General features: G+C 38.8%; 1 protein-coding gene across 1 annotated transcript in view; it reads left to right on the top strand.

Annotated features, from left to right (window-relative positions):
- Nucleotides 1–20,351, top strand: part of ctnna2 (catenin (cadherin-associated protein), alpha 2) — a 212,933-nt gene that overhangs the window by 132,685 nt on the left and 59,897 nt on the right. The window contains exons 9-10 of the mRNA XM_033965687.2: nucleotides 11,559–11,711; nucleotides 13,580–13,589. Coding sequence (XP_033821578.1) covers nucleotides 11,559–11,711; nucleotides 13,580–13,589 — 163 coding nt within the window. The remainder of the gene's footprint in view (nucleotides 1–11,558; nucleotides 11,712–13,579; nucleotides 13,590–20,351) is intronic.

Raw genomic sequence — 20,351 nt, 5'->3', positions numbered from 1 at the left:
GTGCTGAAGTTGAAATTGTAGTGTTTTCCTGACACCAGAAAGGCTATATCTAAAATGTATATATTATTTTTTCATAAATTAGTCTCTTTCTCAAAAACAACTATACACTCAAAGCACTTTAAAGGGCCCATAATACGATATTTTCCGATCTATTTTATGATGATGGTTCCTCATCAAAAACATACCTGGAGTTGTGGTTTGTTTCATTTGTTTATGATTAACACACAAATCCTACATACTGAGGCTGAGTTCTTCTCTCAAACAGACAACACTCTGTTCCACCTTGTGATGTCATCATGTGGTAAAACAGGAAGTGCTCCACTGTATTTTTAAACTCCACACACCTTCACTAGAATCATATGGAAGACTTTAGCCCTGGTATTTCCAATCACAAGGAAACAAAAGGTAAAAAAGCAGCTGTTAACTTGAAAACTACCACTTCATGACATCACTAGGTGGAACAGAGCATTCTGAGCTGACTAATAATGCAGGATTACTCAAACATACATGAAAGTAACAAACACAACTCCAGGTATGTTTTGAGGAGGTAACAACATTATAACATGACCTAAAGCTCACAAGATCACCCAGTTATACGTCTCTTAAAGCACATAATTTGCATATTTCACTGTGTTTTTATATTGTAGTACTCGCATCTGCCCTATATTGGCTGCTGCTGTCCTCTCTGACCTCCAAGGCACCACGAGGGGATCCGAGGCAGACAGCAGGCAATAAGTCTTTTTCCCATTGGGCCCGTTTTGGAGAGGCTGCCTGACGGGCCCCGCTCACACACTGACAGGATGCTCTATTGACTCAGGGCTCGGCTCCACAGAACGGGGCGGTCCGCTTGAGCTTTGATTCTTACGCGGGAGGGCAAGAATTCACCGCGCTTGCAATCCGCGATACTGTAATTATGTCAACATGTTTGGAGTTTAGCGGCGCCGTGTAGAGATGGCAGACCTTCCAGAGGGGAGGAGCACGCTTATTTGTATGATCCGTGTCTCCGTCTCAAAAGGGTGGGATCAAATATTAGCAGAGACAAGAGCAAGTGACAGACAGCCTTTGTGAAATGGAGGCAGGTAAAGCACTAGAGACGTGCCGCTTGTTTCTCTCTCTCTCTTTTTTCACGCTGTTGTGTTTACACGGCAGACAATGCTTAAGCTGTCTGTAATCCAGGGCAAATTCAAACCATGTCAGCCATGTCGTCGCTGCCCCCATTTTTTTCTCTGTTGACATTTGTTGCAGTATTGGTGAGATGTAAATATGTCTAACACAAATGGTGTTAAAGGCAAGGCAGAGCGGCAGAACTACATAATCGCGTCTTGAAATTGGTCAGGGAATGTCACTCTGCTCCAAAGTCAACCTGAGAATAGAAGCATTTTTAGGCCAGACCACACGCGCACGGGGAGTCGTACTGTCAATAACACTCTTCGCTATGATGATGACTATATTGACCTGTTGTTCAGTATATGACATGGGATATTTTTTGGGGGTCAATATTTATTGTGTTACATTTTTCTTGCTCTACTGGGACATTTTTGGAGATTTTTAGGTTGAATATATCACTTTTATGACTCATTACAAATACAAACTTTGTACTAAAATCTTTCCTTTTGCTGTTTATTTATTGCAGCCCATGATTTTCTAACAATTTTGTTGATTTCGAATAGTTTTTCAGGTTTAAATCTGCTCTTGGCTTATTGTGTCAGTGGCAAAATTATTGTATTGTTTATCGTCTATATTTACTTCTGCACTTCAAAATGTGTTATCATGACAGGCAGCTCATGTAACAAGGGCTTTTCATGAAAAGTATCAAATTATGAATAAAATGTTTAAATCTGCCAGTCACTGTTAATGCTATGTTAGCTTAGCCTTGCTCCTTATCTCAGCCTCAGTTATAACCATAGATCGATGCTTTTAATCTTGTTATCTTTAAACAATGGCATTCTCTTTTTAACATGAGAAGAAATTATAAACATTTTCATTGTTTTCAATCACCTGATGGACCCAAAAGTGACTCCACACTTAACAACTCAAAAGTTCGCCATTAGCAAGTAGTGTAAATTAATTTCATCCAAATTCCATCCCGTTTTCAAAATTTTCCTTGAAATTTCTTGAAATTGCCAGCAAAAAAAAAACAAACAAACTATTACGTCACAAGTTATATTGCAGTCCACATTCCAAACAACTGATATCTCTAGAAACAGAAATAATATATACTTTTTGTTTTGTTTTGTATGGTGTTATTTGGTAGTGTCACCCTTATAATGATTGATATCTTGATATCTTTCCCTCTCATTTCCAGATCCATTTCCTCGTCCAACCACAGGTCTCTGCATGAGAACTGTCCTTCCCATGTTTTCTTGCTCATCCTAAAACTCCTATAATGTGTGTGTATGTGTGGCATTAGAACTTTAAATTAATTTCTAAATACAAATTTTCAACTGAACTGTGCACAAATGTGTATTCTATACATTACATATAGTTTTAGAATGAAGTGATGAAATGTTTCATTTTTTGGTATTTTAACTAAATACAGTAAAATGTCCTGTGATGTGACACTTTTCTTTAAAAAAATAATAATGAGTGTCTTGTGTCAGAGACAGTTCATAAAGGTGTGGCCACAAAAGGGAATCATATATACATCATTTAATAAAATTAAACCTTTATCTCTACTTTAAATCTGTAAAAGATATAAACAATTTAATGTTGTAATCCAAAGAGTGTCCTGCCGTGTGACATGAAAAATCACATATTTAAAAAAATTACACAAAACCAGGAGTTCATCTGACATGTAGTGAAGTGCTCAGGGGTTAGAGGTTTAAGATACAAGTTCAAATAATGAATCATCATATTCTTATTTTTGTAAAATTCTACTTTTCAGAAAAACTTTGAACATGTTCCAGTTTGATGTCCTGTGGTGTGACAGCTTTATTTCCTAAGAAAAATACAATTCTAATTGTTAAAAAGATATTATTTAAGATGGGACAGTTATATAATTATTAAACTAACACTAGAGATGTATTAAGTCATTTATTAGAATTTTTTTACTTGTTAAATTTGAATGTCCAGCGCAGTGACAGGTCACACCACAGGGCAGCTTAAAATGTCACAAATTAAAAGTGTTACAAAGCTTGTGATATGGCTAACCCTGGCCCTTGCACTTGTTGTAGAACTGACTTGTTTTTGGAAATAATTTTTGAATTTTGCTACAAAGGCATGTCACACCGCAGGACAGAATAAAAGGTGTTACACCCCCAAACGTCAAGTACCCATTTACAATATGGCCGTTTGCTGCACAGAATAGCAAAGGAAACACGATGAGCCATAACATTTATGGCTATTACGTGTTTAGGAAAATGCATTGAAATGACTCAAAATTCAGAAAAGGAACAAAATGAAGGTGCACACAAAATATATGACACTTTATTATAAAGACTATTTAGACCATTTAAGCAATAGAGGTTTTTGCTAATTCTTTTCAGCTCCCAAAGGCGGTAATCATGAGGTAATAAGACTATTGAGTCATCCATAGAAACAAGCACTTTAAACCTGTTTGCATAGTGTCTCTTGTAACAGTCACTTAATAAATGCTTCTGGAAGTTTGAGTTATAATAATATCTATTATGATCTCTCCCATTTTAAAGAGAGAGCACCGAGTTCGGACTTCATTTAGTTTCAGCAGTGGCTCGATTCAAGCGGAGACCTCTCCTTTGGCCCCAGTCAAGTCACGTCATCAAATTTGCAAGTCTCCATTGCATAAATACATTAACATGAGAAGTTAATGCATTAAAGGGCACATTACTTAATGGCTAAGTAGGCCAGTAGTTTAGTCAGGATCTTTCTGACAGTAATACACTTTTGGTCATATAATGTATAGCCTTTACCTAAGTAGTGCTTACATCTTTAGTAAGAGGTATATATAAACAAAATAAATACAGTCCTGTTTGTGAAGAGATTTTCACCACTGAGACAGAAATATCTGATAAAATACACAGCAATTCTACTCATAACAGGTGCTTTGGAGGCTCAGATAGCACCCTGGGCACATAAAAGTGATATGGGTTACCTCCTTGACTTCACAGACTTGTAAGTCTAACCTGGCTGTCTATTTCAAGACCAAATCTTGCTAACACTTAGGACCAAGATGTAGACTGACCGCCACAGCTCTCATTCAATACAAAGATTATGTAATATATAACACCTATATCATGGCAAAAAACAGTAGATGCATTTGTCCCTCTTTGTGCATGTGTTGACTTAGTATGTGGTTCTGTCATGAACTTTGAAAATAACATAATGATGCCCATCGTAACCGCGTATTTTTCTCTTGGTTCATTACTGGCTGAAAGTTGTATTTGCGCTGGCCATTATCCACAAAGAAATGTTTAAATAAAAGCCATATTAATAATAGTGATGATCTAAACCGTACAAAAAGTCAAAGCTGAAATAAGAAACAGTTGAATGTAATCAAATGTGAAACGCCTCAGGTAAAATTAGCACGTGGTGAAGGCCTATACTGAGGATTCCTAATGCCTTTCTTTAATTAGCATTCTGTAGTAAGAAGCCAGGGCCACGTTTGGAAATAAGCCATGTGTTCTACCCCCCACTGCGCCGTCACTAATGGATGCATCTGTCAGATCATCTCTCTGGGCCCCGTTTGACTGATGGTGGATCCCGGGATCTCTCACAGCGCTTTTACATCCTCTCCAACTTCTTTCCTCCTCTCTTTCTCTTCCCTCTCTCTCTACATTTCAGCTTTAGGATGTCGGAACCATTTCCATTCCTGCCATTAGCGCCCTGATTGGTACAGCTGTTTTTAATTGTTGGGGTTATCAAGTTAAGGAGCAGCAGCTGTCACACATCTTTTGAGCTGTAAATGTTGGTTTAGACATCATAACTTGGGATGATTCGGGAGGTTTAGTCAACACATTTGGAAAAGTGCTGTAATGAAAGGAGATTTTGTATGTTTTTTATTTTTTTTTATGTAGGCAAGGCTTATTCAGTCAATACGAGACAAGTGGAAGTAGGGTGTAATTCACTCTTTAATTTTTAATATTCTTTAGATAAACTCATTCGCTGTGTTCCATTAAAGGTGCACTATGTAACTTTTCCGGTGGGGGATATGTGATCTGGTTATTTCCAGAGATGTTGATGCTTTGCTCAAGGCATTACATTGCATTTATACAGTTACTGGTGTTTATATTGTTTAAAAAAATAAAATGAAATAAATACACATTAATAATAATAAATACATAATCATAGCAATAATAATAATAATAATACCTTGAAAAACATTCATTCTTGCTGTGCATGTAGTCGCCTCTCGCCAGGTCTGACCTGTAACTGCTGGTGGTGTGCCCATGGAGATAATTTTAGTGTCATACTGTGGTGCATTGAAGGCAAAGCAACAACATGTTCATAGTGACAGGTTACATAGCACACCTATAATGTTTGAGCAGCCTTTTATACGTGCATTTTCAGACTTTCTATCACCCCATGGACAAGTCCAGTGTATTCTTTGTTCGCTGTGAGAAATACCATCTCCGCCACACTGTAGGTGACAAACATTTCACCCTATACTTGCCCTTTTGGACAGTAAATGACCAGGCTGGTATACACTTGATATAGTGTTACACTCTGCTCTGATCTGTCAGCTCAAACTAAAAGGTTCACTTGTGACTGGAACTGTAGAAGAAATATGAGACTGAGTTATGGCCATAGACGACACAGATACACAGCTAACCCGTGTTCCAAATAGAAAGTGAGCATAGGTGCACTTCCAGCTCCGTCGCCTCTAGGTCCAGTTCAATTTCTGAAAGACTGTTGCCCCTCTCTGCGTAACTTCTTAAAATGTTCGTATTAACCTGCTTTACATGATCCAGGTATTTTTATTTCACTACAATACCATAAATCAAGATATGAACATTAATAACAAATCCGTACCTTCTTTCCCCGAGGTTGCTCCTGCTAGCGTTAGCAACAGGTTTAATTGACGGTGTCGCTAATCTTCGTCAGTGTCGTTATAGTCAACAGCCGGAGGAGCTCTTTGGTTGCTTTGATTCTCACGGTATGATACTCACGAAATTCCAAATATGAACTCGGCTCCAGTTGCATCCGTATAACTGCTCTAGCCGCGACGAGCTTCATTTGACTGTAGCTTTAACGCTGTGGGTGACGTCACACTCACTTAGTCCTCTTTTTCATACAGTCTGTGGTTATGGCTCTGAACTCGGGTCTCTAGCTGAGATATTATGTCCGCTTAGTACAAGGTGAATGTTGTAGGTCTAGGTCTACTACTATTCATTATTGTGTACGTTTGGCTAAAATATTTCTCAATAATTTAAAAATGTGGCATACAACACATCACATCACCTTGCCGCCATGAGTAGAAGTCATTGAATTTACTACATACCTAATATACATATTCTCTGTACTGTTTTACACTGTTATAAATATTATATTCGGGATGCATCCAAGTCAAAACTTCAAAGTTAAGTTATTCATGAGTTCTAATTGTTGAGAAATCCTCACTGTTACATTGTTCACTGGCATATTTAAATCCCATACAAAGCCAGTCTCTGACCTAGTAGCAGAGCGCAGATCAGTCTAAATGCAGAAGTATGTTTATAGCTAGGAGACATTCCACATCAACATGCTCTTTTTTATTTTCGCAATCAGTAACAAAATGCCTTTTATGATTAATACAACCGACCAATTACTGGGAGCGAACTGCCCGGGATTCTGCGGTGAGTAATGCTTCCGTGCCTATGTTCTCATGCCTTTGAGGATGTAAACACTCGAATGCTGCGCCCCTTTATTTTCCACACCGCATTAAGTGAAAGCTCTTGGATACGAGATCAGATGTTTTTGTTTAGTTTTTTCCCCCCAATCGCCTGGAGATCAACCGTCTCTCATCTCCTCTTTTCATCCCTTCGTTCGCCACTCACTAATCTTCCCCTGCCCATTGATAGATATAATATAGAAGAGCTATTACTTAATTTTTGATTTGCCCAGGCTGTTTCCCCTCAGCCGTGACTCCCGACCGTTTTAGACCGTGATTGCTCTTGACATTTTAATAAGAAACTTTGCAGAGCTGACCCGAAGGTACCTACCGCTATGCGTTTAGAATCACAACACAAGCAACTGTAAATATTTTCCCAAGTCTGCCTAGTTCCCCAGCCCCTTTTGCTTCACACAGTATCACGAACAAGCCGTCAAAGGGGGAATTCATCTCAGTGTGTGTCATGTTTCGACGGTGCAACAATAGAACATCAGCATATGTAGCCAGTTGTCTTTGAACATATATTTACTGCTCATTTCCAGCTGAGTTCTTCCCCCAACGCATCTGTTTTTGAGACCAGGCAGGTGTCACATGGAACACAGCAGGTGCACTGAACAAACATGTCAAATGAATATTTATTTTTGAAGACTCTTGAAACGTCCTGATGGAGAAACAGGGCTATATTTGTTTTGGCACACTCATTGATCATCTTTACAGTTTCTTTATAAATGTCGAAAAGGAGGAATACAGTGGGGGTAATTCAACTAATGTCAACAGGATGGAAGTAAGAAATAAAGATGCACACTTTGCAGTTCTACTCTGAATGCAGTAAATGATGAATGCAATACTATGTTTCAATTCTCCAGATGTGATTTCTAATTAGTCAAGATTAAGAGTTATATATTTATGCCTGACGTTTTAACTAGAATTCATCGTGCATTATTTTCACTGGTGCTTGTTCTTCTAAATGATTCAATTTGTTTGATTTTTTTATATATATTTAATTGATATTACTGGTCTGTTTCCTAAGATTGAAACCACTTTTAAATAAACCCGTAAGACATGCCCAATAAGACATGCCCGCGAAATAATGTGTAGTTTACTACTGAACGATAGGTGTTGCCAGCTAAGTGAACAAACCCTATAAGACCACGCAGTGATGGGGAAGGACGACCCCGTGAAGGAGGCGCAAACTAGCCCGCATTTATCAACATCAGCTGGGCTTATCGCCATGCTGGTAACCGCACGTTAGCCGGTTAGCATAGCACCTGGCTTGAATGTGAGATAGCCCAGATTAATGTGGACTATTAGGCTTATCCATACGACAAGGGAAGATAAAGTGTTCTGTCTCCTGTTAGATACTGTTCAACTAGGAAAATGCCATTGACTAGTTATGCTTTTAGTCAAGTTGAAATGCGTGAAATTGTCAGAACACCATAAAAGAAACTCTACCGTTAAGTCAAAGGCATGAAAAATCTGCTCTGTTGGCCCCATCCTTTTGTTTTTCTCTTCAGGTATCTACAGTACCTGTGTATATCCATCATGACAGCACTGGCCCACTGCTGTGATTCATCTCATCTCCCCCGACTACGTGTTGCCGGCAAGCCACAAGCATCCTCAAAACCCACCAAGTAGCAGCACAAATGAGTCCCGAGCCTTCAATGGCAGCGTCGGAATATTAAAACTCAAAGTGGTCCGTTCACAGTGCGCTCCATTGTGGCGCTGCACGACCCCACGAGACAAATAGCCGTCCCACTAAATTGTAATGAGCAGTGCCCCTGGATTCTCAGGTCTATTTCCTTTAAGTGTTAGTGAAATACATCGCGCAGACAGTGGGGGTGGAGGCAGGACGTGAAACGAGATAGATTTTTTATTTTTTTTTGTCTGTAGGAGTGGTGTGTGGGCATTAGGATGCTGATGGTGCAGGAGAGGGAGGCTGCGGCTTGGGAAATCACTGGTCTGTATCATTTCGCCACTGAAAGCCGGCATCGGAAACGGTTTTCAACATTGTTCATTCATAAAGATCCACACGTCCTCCGCTGTTTTACACTTATGATGTGTGTGCTGCTCAATATGGCATCAACTCCTACTGACTACATCCTCTGCAACTAAACTAAATGTGCTCTGTGCTCCACAGGGCTTTCACTTTTGTGTTTACCCAGTGCAAACTCAAACTACAAGAAAACATTTTTCAAGTATTTAGTTTTGAACTATAACATACAAACATTATTGTTTCACATTTGTTCATTTTAAATATTAATGATTTAAATAGAATTGATCTAAAATGGCTTAACAATAGAAATGAGCTCATTACATGTATTTATTGTTTAAAAATAGCCATATAACAATTTTGAACCCTACATTGTCATAGTTCACAATCACAAGTATGTACTGAGAAGTGGGCGGGGTTATGTGGTAGATGAAAACTGAATTTTTCTGAGCACTCAAGCCTTAAATCCAGGACAATACAAGATTGCTCATACATGCAGAAATGAATCAAAATACAACTTTAAGTAAGCTAATGATGAGGTAAAACTGTTATAACGTTAAAATACATTTTTTTACATAATACTGTCCCCTTTCAAGTGAGCAGGTACTTTGTTTGATTTGGTATTCAGTCTGTGGCTTATTTTTGCTAAAACTTTTGTGATATTATTTCAGCATTGTATTTGAGCATTTGTATTCTGCATGCACCACAAGACACACTACCGCACACACACAGCTTGAGACAAGCTATAGTTGCATGGACCATGATGTACCTACCAGAAGGCTTGCGTTCTTCCTGCTCATTTTGATGGACAGCCAACCTTACGCGAGTCTGCACCTATCCGCTGTGTTGCTCTTCGTCAAGCATTACAAAAAAAAAATCACAATTTTCTACATAGCCGGGCTGTTGTGTCTGACTCAATAGTCATTTCGAACTTGGCGATGCTTATCAGTTACAAGCGCGAGGCGTGATGTTTCTGTGGCGTTTGCATCGGTACAAATCAGCAGGGGAACCGTGGCGCTGCCGACCGAGTGCGGGCTCCGGGTTGTTTACAGCATTTGCAGAGCTGTCATGTCCACTAGACTGGCCAAATCTAGTCTCTCGTCCCAGGCTGGAGTGATGGATTATCTGCCCTCAGGAGCCCATAATTCACCATTGTTCTCTTTCTCTCCCTGCACTGGCAATTAAGTTTCTAATTGCTGCAGGTTATTTAAGTGTGTCTGTCAGACTTTTATATGACTTTTCCCTCCTGTTAATATTAAACAAATATGTCAGTCAGTGCTAATAGACTTCTCTACCCCTCCCCCTGTCCTAGGCCGTTTTAATTAAAAAATATGGCCGTTGTGTTTGCTTTATATGTAATTATAAACGATGGTTTTCAAAGTCAAAGAAATTAGCCACATCTGTGGTGTTAATTAAACACACAGACGTCAACAGTTACAAGTATTAAGACACACTGACATGTTCTCTGACAGCACTTGTTCATTTTAGGTGTTGATGGGCATTTTACTTTTATCCTTTACCTTGTTAACCATATGTTGTTACATAGGTGCCAGTGGTACATGGACTGTACATAAACAGGACATGGCCAATCTGCTAACCACCACGCTTCCAATAGGAGCTAGGCATGGAGCAAATTGGTTCCATCAAGTCTGGCTCCAATTCACTTTCTATTGAAGACTTGTCCCTCTCTCTGTAACTGCTGCTATCAGGCTTGCTATTTTGATCTTAAACAGTTAGTTTTAATCTGCTCTACAAGATCCTGTTGGCTATTTTGTCCTTAAATCAAAATCCAAACAATTATAACAGACCAATCAGGTGACTTCTTTCCCCTGAGGTCGACACCAACAGATTTGACTCCAGCTATTGAACTTTGCTGTGCTCATGAGTACTTTCAACAACTTCATTCCTGATTGGCTCTTTGGTTGCTGTGACATCTTGGTATTCTGAACATGGAACAAATTTACCGCTAGCTGCTAGCTTTGGCTTCAATTCAGTATCAAAAGTCAAATCAGTATTCCCTTAGTGTACTTCTATATAACGATGTATTAAAAACACACTGTTCAGTACACTATGTCAACTTTATGCAAAATAATTATGTACACGTTACACGTTTTTTTTGGTTTTGGATGTTTGGTTTGGTCTATCAAAATGAATATATATATATATATATATATATATATATATATATATATATATATATATATATATATATATATATATAAAATCTAAAACACAAACTAAAATACAAGACTGCATCTTTTGGACCTCAAGGTGTGCTCCATACAAATGCGTTGAGAAGCTTGATTTGTGGCCCTGTGCCTTTTTTCTCCAGAGTGTATTCTAGTCTGCTCCATCACTAGTCTCATGTGACCAACTCCCACTTTGTGTAAGATGAAGGACCTGTCTATTGTGCTTTCTATACGGTTCCCCTCTGGCATCTCATCACATATACTACTGAGTAACATCAGGCTCCATTTACTGTCTTATAAAACAACCAGTCCCCTGCCAGTTTGGTAAAAAAAAAGATTCCATAAACAAAGACAGACACCGCAAAGTCTGGCCCAGTAAAACAGCCTTATGGGAAAAATGACACCTTACAAGCAATTTACTCTGTTCCCTTCGAGAGTTCAGTTTTTCTTTGCCTTCCTCAATATCAGTCACCTCATTATATCCCTACATCACTGGCATTACCATTGTACGTGACATGTAATCACCGCCCAGTGTAATTGAACGAGACTGTTGTCAGGACTTGTATTGATACTATGACCTTTCTGTGTGTTCTAGTTGAGGAAGGCGGTGATGGACCACATCTCGGATTCCTTCTTGGAGACCAACGTGCCGCTCCTGGTGCTCATCGAGGCCGCGAAGAGTGGAAACGAGAAGGAGGTCAAGGAGTACGCCCAGGTGTTCCGCGAACATGCCAACAAGCTGGTGGAGGTCAGTCATCAATAATGCATGGGGGCACCAACACACACATAGTCCCACCCCCACTATCTGCGCTCATCTTGCAGGTCAGAAATAAAATAATTATGTGCATGTTCAATTATATGAGTTGCAGGGGTCAGGGCACAGTATGAATCTGAGAGTGACGTGTCTTTTTGAACCACCATTAAAATCTTCTGTAAATGATTGTCTCTTATTTGCGCGAAGAATCTTGTAGTGTGAAAAAGTAAGCTTTTAAAAATAGCCAAATCTGCGCGTGAGGTGATCCAGCCTGTCAGATCTTCACACCTTGCGTCACCAATACGCACATGCCTACTCACACCTTTGCTGCAGTTTAGCACGGTTGTGTAAGGCAGCAGTTCTCAGCCTTTTTCAGTCACGACCCCATGATAACAATCATCGTCATTTGCAAAACTCAAACACAAAGAAACGGACTATGAAATTATAAACTATAATCTTTGTCTAATGTTTGATTTTATTTTATAAGCCAACAAGTCAATACATTTTGTGGGCCAACAAATGGAAAGCTACCTGTACCGCTGCATTTGATGGGTTTCTCGTTAAAGACTATAATTTTTTCTATATAAGTTTTCCCCATATCATCAGGGGAACCTCAGGAATCGTTTACATCTCCTTAACATAGAAGCTGAAAAAAAAAAACTTTTATATTTACACGTCAAGTCACCATTATACACATCAGAGGTAATTGTATGTAATTGTGCGCTATATTTGTACTGTTCGTTTCAAACTCAGTTATAAGGAAGTGAATGCTCATTTTATAAACCAACCTTTCTGATAAGCCCGACAAGGCCATTTGAGTTTTTTTTGAATAAGCCATTGTTGTATCCATAACTATCATCAACAAAATTATTTCAGTATTCATGGGTTTCAGCTTCCTGTTATACGTTGCATTTTGAGAACTTTAATATTTAGATTTGAATTGTTAATTGCTATGGAATGAGTCCTTATTTTTCATCTTTCTAAAACCCATGGCCACATCCACTGCACCTTCATTTTGGCCTATTGGTTTTTAAATCCTTTTATAGTGGTATCTAATTGAATCTTTGACTAATTCACTGTGACTCATCTTTTTTCTAAAACCTGGCTCCTGTAGACTTTAGCTTTATAATGGTGGCTAATTGGGCTCCCATCTTTGACATTTACAAACTTTTAACATCCCTCCTCTTAGGGTTAAACAGTGACTTTTTCTGTTCATAGCATTCTTTTTAGGTCATCCTGGTCTGTACTGGGTCAGTCTTTGTGCATGAGTCACCTATTTCCCCCCTCATCAGCCATTCAAAGCAGCCTGTGGAACCTTTTATACTGGCCCATCCCCACTACTGTCAGCAGCGACAGCAGTGTCTGTGCCTCTGTCATGAGCCTCAGACTGACTGATTTGAGTGGCCTTTCGGTTCGCCCCAGCTGTTTGCAGATGAGGGACAATCTGACGGATGATGCACCCAAAATCCACTGTTTTGCATAAACGTCGACAACATCATTTAATTCTTATGTTTGCTTTAGGATATATAGGGGCAGATGGGTTCTGCTTCTTCGTAAAGAGAATGGGAAGCAGATGTCACATTGTCATAGATTTTTGTGGGTATTTAAAGCTTCAGTGAGCACTGCAATTGGCTTCACAGGGCAAAGAGCTTAAAGAGGCCATATTATGTTTTCTGTGGATATGTAGTGTTAATTTTACATTTTGTTCATTGTAAACCCATCTGTTTAATAGTGGAAAGGGGCCCATTGACTCTTTGAAATGGCAGAACTGAGAGACCTCGCCTCTTCATAGTAATAGAAACAATACTTCACTTTTATTTGCTTACTGGTATGTGATTGTTTTTATTTTTTTATTTTTTTAGAAGGTCCCAGGTAGTGTAGCCCAAACGGAGGATTTCTGGATACAGTGAAATAAGACATAAAGTTGGTTGGTGGGACAACGGGAACACCTCAGTTACCATTAAAATGTTGCCTAAAGCAGGATGTAATTATGTCTAAAATTAGTGTAAACTTGATTATGCAGATCCGTAATAAACATGTGACTGCGATTGGTTGAGTGAGTTTTTCTTAGTAGTTATACACTTTTGATTGACTGGAATTAAATGTGCAATTAGGTTTGCTCTACTACAATAGCTTTTAACACACATATCATAATAAACTATCCTTTCTAATGTATTTCGTGTATTTGTACAATGTTTTCATAATGTAAGCCGAGTGGCAATGTCCATGTCTACATCCTGCAATTTTCCACCTCATCTGTGAGCCTTCTGTTCTTTGTTTCTTTGTCTACTTAGAGCGTCAAGTGCTTTGCAAGGGAAGAAGCTATACGTTTCTTTGTTTGTTTATCTCCAGTGCTGCTGCCTTCTGTGAATATTTGTGCATGTATGTGCGATTATATGTGCCTGCGTGTCACTCTCCAGGACAGAGTATGAATCTCTGGTGCATTGTGGGTAACTGTAAGACTCTGTGTGCTGTCAGCATCTGTACTGTGGTGTTAACATGACAGAAGATTCCCCTGCCCCCCCCTCCTCCTACTGTCCCTGCACCAGTGTTGTTTATGAAGCACGGCTCGCTGACCTGTTGATGCGCCATTTACACTGTCAGACATGAGAGCTGACATACTGGCAGGAAGCTTGTACTTTTGTGGTCTATGCAAGAAAGCAGTGTTTGTGACATGTGCTGTAGAAGTTGTGTTGGTTAGTTTGTGACATGATGCCATATGTTTTTTTGCTGTTTAGGAGCGTAGGTTGTATATATATAAATGGACATAGCTAATCTGCTGGCTCCAAATACGAAGTGAGCATGGACTTAAAATGTTTGTATTAATTTGTGCTACAAGATTCTCGTGTTTTTATTTGGCTATTTTGTCTGTAAATCATGATATGAACATTAATAACAGACCAATGAGGCACCTTCTTTCCCTTAGGTTGCTCCTGCTAATGCTGGCAATAGGTTAGGAGTGACAGCATTGCCCGCTCCCTGCTAAACCAGCGGGACAGGTGTGAAGGGGCGTTACCTTCAACAGCCTCACTCCAGTTTGGATCTGTGGTTGCTATGATACTCGTAGTCGGAATTACAAATATGGAACTCTGCTCCAAATTGCTGGTAACAGCTCCAGCCTCGATGAGCTTCATTTGACGGGAGCTGAGCGCTGTGGGTGACGTCACACTCACTTAGTTCGCTTTTTTTTATACATTCTCTTTTTAAAAGCCACATTTACAAAGTCTATCATCAGTAGATAATCTAATTGGTATTAGGACAAAAGTTAGTGCTATTAAAATATAGTGCTATTCTAGGATTGTTTTCGTTTGCCTTCTCCAGCCGGATCAGTGACTGATTCAAAGTGACACGTGGCAGCCCCTGCCCTTTAATAAACCAGTGGAGTGTAGAGTTCAACCGGTAGATCACACGTTTGAAGTCTGATGGCACATGCATACAAATTCAGGCTTCATACGCTAACATTCTGCTCCTTTGCACAGTCAGATTACAGGTCTCCAACTGCTACTGTAAAATCACTGCTAAAGGATCTTAACATCCAGGTGATGGAAATGGTTCATCACAGCAACTGGACACATTCTGTCACAAGAATAAGAAAGGTGATTAGATCAGATTATATGGTAATTGTGTGTTGGCTCACCATTATCTCAGAGCTGCTAGTGGCTCTGCACATGTGAAATCTAATGTAAATAGCTCTGTGATTCTTGCAAATATGAATGCTGCAGAGACTAGTGAAACTGTAATCTAAATGGAAGGCTCCACAGCAGGTGCTGCGTGTCAGAGTTACTCTGTAGCTTAGCACTTTGTGTTTTTCATCTGAGAAATTGGCTCAGAGCTGCTTTTCCTTCTGCAAAAGCTCAAATATGGCCACAGCTGTCCCTCAAACAGCCTTTCTCTTCTTTGCCAACCCTAAATGCAAATTGAGCTGAATATGAAATTTTCAACTGAGAACTACTAAATTATACAGCTCATAAACATGAACAACTTTTGTCAAAATCCATTAATTTTGACTGAAATATATAGCATTGTGAGGATGTGGCGGAGTTCTGCTGATTACACCAGCGGGATGTAAGTGCTTAAATTACTAATGAGCTTTGTAAGTAACACACCTTCAGGCAGGGGTAATAGTTTTGTTGCACGTTGATAAATGCCATAGCCAAGTGTGTGTACATAGATTTAATACATAATATCTTAGACAGTTCATTCAAACTTAAAAACCTTGTGTGAAATGCTTGTTTTTTGTTTTTTAACATTTCCCTCATGTTAGTAGTTTGTGTTTACATTTGATTCCTTGATCTCAAGACTTTGGCTCAATATGCAAAAATGTCTGTTGATGCCTGTTGTTGAACTGAACCAAAATTATTTCACTTTGATAATATTCAAATTTAGTGACATTGGCCTGTTTTTTCACCTCTTGTAAAGCAATCATCGAACCAATCTAAAAAATCCCCTCACATCAGCATATGAATTTTTTCATAGTAAAAACATTTTATTCAACCGTTTGAAACTTTTGATTTGGTGTTTTGCTCAAGAACACGTCGACAAAGAGGAGATCAGTGCGTCAGCAATAGTATCCTTTCAAAACCCAGTCGTGCTTTATGACCCTTCCGTATACTTTTCTATTGCCTCATCTCTTCTATGAATTGGCACAATTTTCCCTTATTCTTCGTAACCTTAACCATTCTTGAAATTTTGCTGCAGTTATGAATATTTTTTTTTTTTCATTTCATTAAACGTTTGAATTTGTCTTTTTTATTATCATGAACAAGACCTTCAAAATTCACTGAAGTCCATGTAACGTCCACTCAAACACATCAAGTAAATGTATCAATTATAAAGACTTGGAAGGTTCTGCTCTGTATTATCTGATTGGTGAACTTGGCCATTTCATTATATGCCATCAGATATTACTGTCACCACTGCCACAATGATCTATCTAAATGAACACTGGCTTTGTCAAAAGAGGAGCTATCTGAAGTGATTAGCTTTCAAGGCCCTGCTACGTTTCATGTGCTCTGTGTGTACAATAGCTTTCTCCAGGCTACTGTCACTATTCTATGCAGTCATTATAAAAGCATGGAGTTTCTAATCCGGGCAAAAGGGGGTAATTTAGCAGACGTGATACCATGAACAATTAACAGTAATGCTTTTGCAGTGACTCTGCAGGAAGGGCAATATTGACAAAAATGAGTACTTGAATATTTTTGGCAGTATCCAGAGAAGATATTTTGAGAGTCCATAAAAAATGTGCTACGACGTGTCTTTAAAGACCTATTGTGCTCGAGTCTGCTCTGTAGCTATAATCTATGACACCTGTGGATCATTATGTTAGAACCTGCACATTTATTTAAGACTGCACATTTATTTAAGACTTCAGTCTTAAATATCCAATATCCAGCCCAATGGGAGCTGACATTGGCGTAAATGTCATCACAGCAAAGAGCCATGAGGTGTCAGCCTATGGATAGCTGCAGATTACAGTAGCGAGTAGCAGATTATTTTTTTTTTTTTACAACCCCAATTCCAATGAAGTTGGGATGCTGTGTAAAACAAAACAAAAAAATACAGAATACAAATTACAAATACATATTTGCAAATCACTTTGCAAATGCTTTTCAACCTATATTGAGCAGAATAGACTACAAAGACATGAGTCTGTGTACAGATTTAAACTTCGTCTTTTGCTACAAAGACATGATTTTTTTTTTTTTTTTTTTTTTTTTTTTAATGCAAATATTCACTCATTTTCAATTTGATGCCTGCAATACGTTTCAATAAAGCTGGGACAGAGGCAACAAAAGAATGGGAAAGTTGAGGAATGCTTAAAATCCACCTGCTTAAATTCCACATGTTAATTGGAAACAGGTGAGTGTCATGATTGGGCATAAAAGAAGCATCCCCAAAGGGCTCAGTCATTCACAAGCAAAGATGGGGCGAGGTTCACCGCTTTGTGAACAACTGCATGAGCAAATAGTCCAACAGTCTAAAAACAATGTTTTTCAATGTTTTTTCATACAGTTGCAAGGAATTTAGGGATTTCATCATCTACATCCATAATATCATTATAAGATTCAGAGAATCTGGAGAAATCTTTGCACGTAAATGGCAAGGCTGAAAACCAACATTGAATGCCCATGACCTTCGACCCCTCAGGTGGTACTGTATTAAAAACAGACATGATTGTGTAAAGGATATTACCACATGGGCTCAGGAACACTCCAGGAAACCATTGTCAGTTAACACAGTTCGTCGCTACATCTCCAAGTGCAGGTTAAATCTGTACCAGGCAACGTGAAAGGCAAATATCAACAACACCCAGAAACACCATCGGCTTTTCTGGGCTCGAGCTCATCTGAGATGGACTGACATGGAGTGGAAAAGTGTGCTATGGTCTGACGAGTCCACATTTCAAATTGTTTTTGGAAATCATGGACGTCGTGTCCTGTGGGCCAAAGAGGAAAAGAACTGTCCGGATTTTTATTAGCGCAAAGTTCAAAAGCCTCTGTGATGGTCCGGGGGTGTGTTAGTGCCTCTGTGATGGTCCGGGGGGGTGTTCGTGCCTCTGTGATGGTCCGGGGGTGTGTTCGTGCCTCTGTGATGGTCTGGGGGTGTGTTCGTGATGTAACACAGTGGTAAACATGTCCCTGTCCCAGCTTTATTGGAACATGTTGCAAACATCAAATATCGTGTTTATTCAGTTCAGTATAGGTTGAAAAGGATTTGCAAATAATTATATTCTGTATTTTTAAGTTTTACACAGCGTCCCAACATAGGATTGGGGTTGTATTTGCACCAAAATGACTATGCAGCACTGCCATACCCTACGCATATCACTGATTAAGACAATAAATCCGAAGAATGAAGTAAGTACGTCACAGTGGGTGTGTGCTGGTGGCAGTGAAAACGAGCATTGATTGGCAATATGCCGTCTCGAAAAAAAGAGAAAATTAAACAACTAAAACATGGTTAAAAGCTCTGAAAATTCAATTTGTTCAATTTCATTTTTTTTTTACTATAAAAGTATACAGTATACCTGCTATTAAAAATCTGCATATGTTGTTGTCACAGTATAATCATATTTTTTTTTGACATTTCAATATACAGCCGACCTTTACCCTGCAGATTTAATTAGTACTCCAAAATGCCTTAAAATAAAACCATGTCTTCATTTTAACAGTGATAAAAGTGCATGTTACTGGTGTTTGCAGATAAGGAGAGGTAGGATAAGCCGGAATAAACAGCCTTCACTAGTCAAAGGAATAGTGCTAGCTGCGAGGATTGAGCTAAAATCATGGATATCACTGTATTAGAGCTCTATTAATACAGGATTTAGGCTAATTAATTCCCAAGAGGGGTTTTAATGAGAACAACCTAATCCTAACCCTTCACCAGTCAGACTTTAAAAACAGCAGCACCACTACTTTGACCAAAGATAATGGAATCTGAGCTGAGCAAAGAAAAATATCGTTAAAATCTTCTTCATTTTAATAGGTTTTAATTAAATTTGTGTTGTCAGCCAGATAATTGTATAACTCAGTAAAAAAATGCTTTATTTCCTCTATTCCCATCTCTGTCTATGCTAAATTTAGTGGTTTACACACAGACTGTGTAAAGAAGTGGACTAAGTGAGTATGATGTCACCCACAGTGTTTGGCTCCAGTCAAATGAAGCTAATCGAGGCTGGAGTGGTTATAGGGACAAATTTGGAGTTAGCTCTTTATTTGGAATTCCAACCACGAGTATCAAAGCAACCAAAGAGCCAATCCAGAGCAAGGATTGCCCTCCGCACCTCTGGTTTAAGACCAAAATGATGACTCTGACAGCAGCAGTTACAGAGAAAGTGGTGACAGTTTTCCAATGTAAAATGAATTGGAGTCGATGGAGCCGGAAGCGCGCCCATGATCACTTCCCATTTGAACACGGCGGCTAGCAGGTTAACTATGTCCATTTAAATATACTGTCTATGGGTTTATATTGTGATTTTGACATTATGTTTGAATTAGCACTTAGTATATATATATATATATATATATATATATATATATATATATATATATATATATATATATATATATATATATATATATATATACTAATATAATTTCCAAACATATGCAGAAGGCAAAACCAATCTTAAGTCTAACAGTAGGTGGCGCTGTTGTGGAGCAGTTTGAAGAGACAAAGCTTTTGGGCATGACTTTAGATAACAAAAGAATGGACCAAACATATGGGCAACAACATCAATAGGATGGTGAGGGGTGTATCAATAAATGGAAGATATGCAGGAAAATATCTTCTAATTAGAAAAACTATTCTCTAGATTATTGCCCAATGGTGCGACAACCAAATACATCAACAGACTTCAAATGATTCAAACAGAGCTGCTCGTACTGTGTTGACATGCCACTACTACACAAGTGTTACAAAAATGCATCAACTTTTAGGAGGGCTGCCAGGTAAAGGAAGATTAGAATGTTCAGCAACTGTTTATTAGAAACATAATTCACACAAACACACCTAATGCCTTGTTTCAAACAGTGTTCCTGCCAAAACAAACATTTTTATCCAACCAGACATGCCCTGAGAGGTGGATGTGCACTGCCAACAGAAAAGAACTGCTTTGTATTGAGCCATGCA

This window comes from Periophthalmus magnuspinnatus, chromosome 1, assembly GCF_009829125.3.
Source record: "Periophthalmus magnuspinnatus isolate fPerMag1 chromosome 1, fPerMag1.2.pri, whole genome shotgun sequence".
In the NCBI taxonomy this organism is placed as follows: Eukaryota; Metazoa; Chordata; class Actinopteri; order Gobiiformes; family Gobiidae; genus Periophthalmus; species Periophthalmus magnuspinnatus.
The sequence above is the reverse complement of the archived record's forward strand: the minus strand, read 5'-3'. Positions and strand labels throughout refer to the sequence as shown.